Source organism: Mugil cephalus, chromosome 2 (assembly GCF_022458985.1).
Source record: "Mugil cephalus isolate CIBA_MC_2020 chromosome 2, CIBA_Mcephalus_1.1, whole genome shotgun sequence".
Classification (NCBI taxonomy): Eukaryota; Metazoa; Chordata; class Actinopteri; order Mugiliformes; family Mugilidae; genus Mugil; species Mugil cephalus.
This window is the reverse complement of record NC_061771.1, coordinates 20,461,610-20,469,553: the sequence shown is the minus strand read 5'-3', so window position 1 is coordinate 20,469,553 and position 7,944 is coordinate 20,461,610. Positions and strand designations below refer to the sequence as shown.

Genomic DNA, 7,944 nt, shown 5'->3' with positions numbered 1-7,944 from the left:
GTGATGCTGATGTGTAGCACCAGTTGTGCTCTGACTGAAAACCCTGCAGCCTACATCTGGTACAAGAACAGAGAGTTTCTCTCTGAGGACTGGTCTCCCTGGTACCAAGAGCTGGTCAGCAGTGAGGAAGCAGTCACATACTCCTGTGCTGTCAAAGGCTACGAGGATCTCAGAGCCCCTGAAGTCTCAGTGGGTCAGTCACAACAGTTATAAACACTATTTCTACCGTTTAGACTCTTCCTGAAAACAAGTGTTCACCAGTTCGTCGATGATGTGTGTTTGGTTTTGTTCAGATTCAGTCACTCCGACCTGCTTTACTGTGACCTACACTAGAGGGAGAATGTGTTCTTATCAGCAGACGTCAGCAGATGAGTCCTGCTCCATCACGTATCCCAGAGGTGAATTTTACGCATTTACACTCCTCCCACCACCGCACCTGGAATCTCTGTGAAGTCATACGTTCACTGTAGAACGTTAATTATTTGTTATGACTGGAATATGATCTGACAAGATTATATGACACATATATTTAAAACTGCAGAGATGAACTGATGAACAATGTTTTGATTGTCTCCAAACAGAGATACATGTTCAGAGGACTCCTACAGACGTAACAGGTCACATCAGACTGATCTGTAACACCAGCTGTCTTCACTCTGACACTCTGGCTTCATTTATGTGGTTTAGGAACAGACAAGTAGACAGAGACAAGGAGAAACAGCAGATTTCAGTTTTGAGAACTTCAGTAGAAAGTTTCTCTTGTGCTGTGAAAGGTCTTGAGGATCTGCAGTCTGCTGACGTCTGTGAGTATGAACCATCTTATGATTTAGGTATCTTTTAAATGGTTTTAGTCACTGGATAATGTCCTGATTTCAACAATTTTTACCTGCTAGGAAGTTGATAACTTTCACCAGGGATGAATTTTGATTTAAGGATTATTCAAAGTGTTTTTAATTGGTACTTAAAGTGAATCTGTCTCTTGTCTTCCATTAATATTTCAGGTGTAGATGAGAAGAACTGTTACAGAGTGAATTATATCAGCAGGAGAATCTGTGCTCTGAAAGGATCTTCTCTGAACATTTCCAGTGAATATTCTCATCCTGACAACCAGCAGCCAGAGTCTAAAATTTGGTACAAAGTAAAGGAAAATATTGAAAAGGAAGATCAACAGCTGACTGGAGAGACACGTAATGTGAAGGTTTACGACAACGCGCGGAACCAACACATCCTCACGTTAAACAACCTGAAGAAGAAGGACTCAGCAGAATACATCTTCAGAATCAAAACAAACTATGAACAAGTGTCTGGTTCTCCTGGAGTCTCTCTGGTTGTCACAGGTAATTAGAATCTGTTACTCATGTCCTACCAGTCATCAATATACGTTCTCATATATAAAATGTCTCTTTTACATTTACTACTCTATCTGTCTGTCTTTCAGATTTGAAAGTGAAGATAAGTCCCTCTCCAGTGGTGACAGAGGGTGAGAGAGTCTCACTGACCTGCAGGACCAGCTGTCCTCTACCTGCTAACACAAACTACATTTGGTACTTCAACAATCGACCTGTGAACTTGACACATAACCAAAGGAAACACCTGCTTCTCGACCCAGTCAGCAGTCAGGATTCAGGAAACTACACCTGTGCTGTCAGAACCAACAGAGACATCAACTCAGCTCTAAAGACTCTCACTGTCCAAACTAAACAAACATCTAAATGGAACCCAGCGGCAGCTGCAGTTTCTACATTTCTCCCGATTTTAATATCTCTCATGGTCTTCTTGTGGATTAGGTCAGCATCGCTTTCTGAGATCAGTGATCCACAAGATAATTCATACACTAACCAAGTTTTTATATTCACTCACCAGAAAAAAAAGAACTTCTAGTCGATCTGCCGTGAATGAAACCTTGGACAACTTGGAGCAGGTAAAGACTAATAACTCTGCTTCTTTTGAGTCATAAATTCTGTATCTGTTTTAAAATGATATGATAATGATAAAATGATATCATAACAGTCGAAGAGTAGCTTCAGTTGAACAAATGACATTATTCCCTCCCTTTGCATGCTACATAAATATGCAGCCTGTGACAGCTGCCATAAAATTTTGTTTTTGGTTAGTTTAAAGGTATATTATCTCACATGCCTCTCATACATATTAGCAGCTTCAACCACTGTGTATCTACTATGTCATGCTAACCCTCCCAACCAACAGCTCTATGGTTATAATTACTCTACTTTCAGTTGCCACTGCTAAGCAACATATATATGTATATATATGAATAACAATAACATTGTCACCCAGGTATAAATAAACCGTAGACCAACAGATCGGTGTGATTCAGGAGACGTGAGGTAACATCATCGTTGGCCTTTGTTGATGATAGTTCTCGTATGTCTTTTTGGTGTGTCCATATTGTAAGAATAGCACCATGACAACAGTATCACTTACAATCTTAGGTAAAACAGTATGTCTCATGTCAGCATTAATGGCTCTGCTACTCCACAGATCTATTGTTGAATAAAACGTCTACAGATGCAGCACAATCTTACCTTTGTGGCTATTATATAACTTAGTAAAATATCTGCAGCTTGATGGTTTAAACTCGCCATTGTTTTCATCGTATTTCCTTGAAACGATTATTCCATTTTCTTCCAAAAGTGCCCTGTCTTGTAATATGGGGTGACACTGTAAGATGAGACCACTTGATGTTGCAATTTATGTTGTAATGTAGTTGTGGTTTTGGAGCTTGGCAAAGGAGCACCAGAATCTCATAAAGACACATTTCTGTTTTTTTGTTTGTTTTGTTTTGTTTTGAGGTGCTATCACAGGTTTACTGTGTTTACTAGTTAGTTTTCAGTGATGCCTTACATCGGTTTCAGGAGCGGGACCACACCCCAACCGCGCCTTCCCGCCACTTCCGTTTTAAATACCCTCCCAACCTATGCATCCCAACAACTTGCATAAATAAATAAATAATAAAAAGACTTACCTTACCAACTTGGACGCCATCTCCCTGTCCCCATCAGACGACAACCTCTTCACTCCCAACCGGGAGGACCCTCTCCCAGGTTTCAGCCAGACGCCAGGACGCTCGGGATACGGTTCCGAAAACGTCTCCATCACCACAATCCCGGAGACGCAATCATCGACCACCATCTTTTACCATTTCATCGGCGGTCCATGTCCATCCCGGTTCATCTCTGCTCGCCATTCAGAACTATATCTCTTCCTACGATTCCTCCAGAATTTCCAGTCCGCCTCACCTTTCCAGTGAAAAGGTCCGAGGACGGCAATGTACCTCTTCCCGCCCAGCAGCCATTCAACTCAGTCGCCCAAGAGGAATTCGAACGCCGACCGTCGTCGCAATCCTGCCAGTACCTCAACTCGCCGTCGCTCACAGCGCCTTATCGCTCCAGTAAGGTCTCCTAACGCACACATTTCATAAAAAATTTCCGACTACTCAGTGGCAACTCTCCAAAGAGTCCTCAGAGAGAGAGAGAGCAATCCCTTTCCACCGACCAGACAATAAAACTAAACTAAACTAAACGCGCTAATTTCGGCACACCAATGTAATTAAGCCACCATCAGCGCCCTTCCCGATGACGTCACCACGCACGACATAACCGACGTCGCCGACGCCCAGCCGCCGAGTAAAGGAACAGTCCACCCTAATTCGTCCTGCAATCTCCACCATTTCAAAAGCGGCTCCATAGAAAACAACCCAATTCCAAAACACCCGCCTTTTGTTCTGCAGCAGAAGGTCTCCCAAACCAGGCTCCAAGCATTCCTGGCACCGGGAGACCAGCATCTTTCACCTTGCTTCAGCACCACCAGCAACTCACTCTCACTAGGACACCGGGCACTGGGATGCCCATGGCCTCTGCCATATAGACTCTACAGCCACTTCAACCAGCTTACCTACTTGGAGCTGCACCAAACCAGCCGATGCATCAGCCATCTTTCCTCGGGGCATCTGCCCGCCCCTCCGGCCACAAATGACCCACAGTCAGTCGGCATCCTTCTTGTGAAGGAAGTCAAGGAAGGCTTTATGATCGGCCCATTCTCTCACCCTCTGTTTCCTACCTTCCGCATCAGCCCTGTCGTCATAATAGACCTCCCCAGCGTCAACAGCCTGATCCCAAGCAAAGATTTCTTTCTTCACTATGCCACCATTAACCACGCCATAGCCCTGCTCAAACGGCCCGGAAGAGGGTCCTGGCTCTCAGAAGCGGACATTACGAGTGCTTTCAAAGTCCTCCCACTACACCCATACTTCTGGCGTTTCTTCAACATTCAGTGGCGTAGCACTTACTATTTCGCTGTTAGGCTCACCTTCGGCTGCAAAAGTAGTACGAAACTCTTCGACACCTTGTCAGAAACACTTTGCTTACCCCCCTTCATCACCACCAGCTTCCAGTCTCACAGTTCTGACATCAGTCTTTTCCAACCTAGGGGATCCACTTTCCGCAGAGAAAACTCAGGGCCCACCCACATCCCTCGCGTTCCTCGGTATAACCCCACCTATACTGTCCGGTTCCAAGCTTCCCTGCCAATGGAGAAGCTTCACCACATCAGCCTCTTGATATCTAACTTCCTCATCACCCCTAACTGCACCAAACACCAGCTGTTTTCTCTCTTAGGCCACCTCAACCTCGCACTTCGCATCATTTTATTCTGGCATTTCTGGCTTCACCTTCTTGTCAACTGGAACAGGATCTCTTTTTTTTTTTTACAAAGACGCATCGACCCACCCTCACGATATCAGCTTATTCACAGATGCTGCCCCCTCAGTCGGTTTTGGGGGTTTCTACAATGGGAAATGGTTCATAAGCAAATGGCCCCCAGAACTCATAAACGAGTATCATTTCATCTGCCTGTTTGAAATCTACCCCATCGTAGTCGCCACTACCCTGTGAGGTCACGAATGGTCCCGCCAATCCGTCCTTATCCACTCGGATAACAGGGCGATCGTCGATATTATCAACAAAGGCTGCTCCAACTTCCCATCCGTCATAACCATCCCTACGACAGCTCACCTGGCTTTCCATAAAACACCAGTACATTATTTGCCGCCCCCGTCACCTGGCCACTTCAATGCTGTTGCTCTCTCTAGTTTTTCGTTTCAGAAGTTTAGAAGCTTGGCGTCATACGCAGACTGACACCGGTTCCTCCATATTCAGCCTTGATTTCGAACATGTAAACCCCACTCTCCTACCCCTTATCACAGAGTCTCAGTACGCCATTATCGACAGCCTATCCTCAGAAGCCTTTTGCGACATGAACCAGCCTCTCACCCCCAACGCCTTCCTCTAACCTTAGATTCGCTGTCTCAGTGCATTAACACCGTCTGCTCCGGCTACAGCACCCCCTCACGTTGCTCAAACTCTAGAAGTCATGTTCATATTAGCTTTTTTTGGTTTTCTCAGATGCTCGGAATGCACCGCCTTGACCCTCCATTTCGATTCCCTCCGGCACTGCTGCCTCACAGTTCTGACCTACTTCTTGAGCGAAACCATATGAAACGCTCCAAAACCAGCCAGTCTGGACTCCCAACACCAGTCTTCTGTTTTAACATTCCATCCGATCTTAACCCCTTCCTAATCGTCGGTAGTCAACTTCATTACTGGCTGTCCTTAAGCCCTTTACCACCAGCATGCTCTATTCGTCTCTGAGTCCGGTCTGATCGCCACCTGTTTCTGGTTCCATTGGCACCTCCGTCAAGTCCTTTCTTCCTCAGGTATCTCTCCTACTCATTACTCCGGCCTCCGGCCACTCCTTCAGGATAGGAGCAGTCACCCCAGCTTCTCCAAGTGGCATCCCAGACCACCTCATCCAGTCCCTAGGATACTAGTCTTTGCAAGCTCACCTTCGTTACATCCGCTCCGAACTCAAATCAGCTTTATCCCGCATCAAACAATGACACTTTTTGGGGGTCCATCATGCCCGGGAGCCACGGGGGATCCTCCTTCGAAGCTTCCCCACACTGCACCGCAATCATCCCATCATCGTCTCGTCCGTACTCATCCATATCAATAATTCATTAAATCGTCCTTCTGGTTGGAAGTGTGGTCCTTGCTAGTGAATAAACTTCAGCTCAGTGGTGTGTTCCACATTAAACATTACTTGGACTAAGACAGGCTTTAATGATCCACGAAAGAAATTACTTTGTCATTGTAACTTTGTTGCACATAAAAGTAAACCACACAAAAAACACAAGAAATATAAAACAAATGAGATCAAATTAAACAAAAATAAACAATGTAATCAAAAGATTTACATAATTAGCATTAGAAATGCAAAATCAGTCGAGTAACATACCTGCCTCTATTTGGTATCATATCATCTTGAGCAGCTTGTTGTGTACCGGTTAAAAGGAAACATCACTAAAGACAACTGACTGTTGTGTGGGTGACAACAGAGCGTGGAAACAGAGGCTCTTTTTTATTTAGTTTAAAAACAAAAACTCCACTTCAGTGTATCACCCAACATTACTTCAAAAGGTTAGCTAAACGGTTAATGCAATTTCTCTCGTGTTTCATCAGTTCAACTGTGGTCCCAGTGACGATGACTCCTCAGCTCAACCAGCAGAGCAGGAACTTTACTACAGCAGAATCCACTTCACTAAGCACAACACAGATCCTATCTACTCCTTCGCAAACCCACCTCAGTCCCAAGATGAAGAGATGGTCCCGTATGCTGTTGCCAACTTTAGATCCAAATCAACCTCTGAGTGAGTATTTCATGCTTTTTCAAAACAACCTGGGTTATAGATTAGCTATTGAAAAGGTTTCTTTGTGTTCTGACTGTAGAAAAATGTTTCTTGTATTCTTTAAAATGCCTCACTCTATGTTTAACCTGACTTAAATATTCTGTTCTTTACTTTTAGGCTCAATGAAGCAGGGGATACCTAGAAATTGTACAACACAGCAAAGGACAACTTAAAGAGACGACTAGATCAATTGATCGATCCTTGTGGATCATTAAAGTCTAAAAATTCTTGCAGTCTGAGTCCTGCTTTAGGTACTTTAGTTTAGTTCTCACAGAGGATGATCAGGCAGGAATCTAGACACTGATGGACGTCCACCGCATGTTTTGGGAATTGAAGCCATAAAGTTTTTTTTGTACAGGTTTGTTTATTTTTATGACTACGTGTGACACTCTCTTTCTTTTCTTTGCGCAAAAAAATTCTCACTGCGAGTTAGAGATACCACAAAGCAACAGATTTTTTATTTTATTTTACTTTGAGAGCACAAAGATAAAACTCTGCTCCACATCTAAAATGATCCAGATTAATTATAGAGATATGCTGATTTTCACTAAAGCTGTAGCAGATAAAAACTACTAAGCAGAGATGAAATGTTTGCTTTTATGTCCTGTGAACCAGTTGCACTCCTTTATCTGGCATTTTGTTTGCTTCTTTTGCTTTTTTGTCATTTTCCAAGAGCAGCTAATGTTAGCCACGCTAATTAGCTCACAGGCCGAATCGTTGCCATGGAGATGCCGCATCAGCATATTTATACATAAAAATAAAGCTAGTGAAGAACATAAATGTGGGATATTTGTATGTTTTTGTCTTGTTTTACAGTTTACCTAAGTGAAACTTGACCCAATAAGCCTGAACCAATAACCTTGACACTTGTTATTTGTGACATGTTTTTCATTTTCTTAATAAAATAATAATCTGATCAGCTAACCCCAAGGACAAATCAGTCGTGGATACATCAGACATTAATGTGAACATATTACCACACTAGTATACACTTCAGTAATTAATACAAAACAAAAATAAACAATAGAAAATACTTTGTTGCCTCTTGTTCATGTTGTGAAAGCGGCAGCAATTCCCAATTCTCCTTTGTCCTTCTCATAAATGATCATTCAAGTCTCATTTCCATGCCAGTTTCAATTACACAAGTTAAATTCAAGACATTGTGACTGGGAGGTGTA

At 43.4% G+C, this 7,944-nt stretch overlaps 1 protein-coding gene across 1 annotated transcript; it reads left to right on the top strand.

The window, feature by feature from the left end:
* On the top strand, positions 1-7,540 carry LOC125004445 (B-cell receptor CD22-like). Its single transcript, XM_047579041.1, has 8 exons — positions 1-193; positions 294-398; positions 582-803; positions 1,002-1,337; positions 1,439-1,787; positions 1,864-1,921; positions 6,540-6,727; positions 6,884-7,540. Exons 1-8 carry the CDS (start codon positions 4-6, stop codon positions 6,906-6,908), a joined length of 1,473 nt encoding a protein of 490 aa, XP_047434997.1. The 5' UTR covers positions 1-3; the 3' UTR covers positions 6,909-7,540.
* The last annotated feature ends 404 nt before the right edge of the window (positions 7,541-7,944 follow it).

Coding starts and splice junctions, on each gene's coding strand:
- LOC125004445 (XM_047579041.1), top strand. CDS start 4: ATGCTGATGTGTAGCACCAGTTGTGCTCTGACTGAAAACCCTGCAGCC. Junction 399..581: donor CTCCATCACGTATCCCAGAG/GTGAATTTTACG, acceptor GTCTCCAAACAG/AGATACATGTTCAGAGGACT. Junction 6,728..6,883: donor AGATCCAAATCAACCTCTGA/GTGAGTATTTCA, acceptor CTTTACTTTTAG/GCTCAATGAAGCAGGGGATA.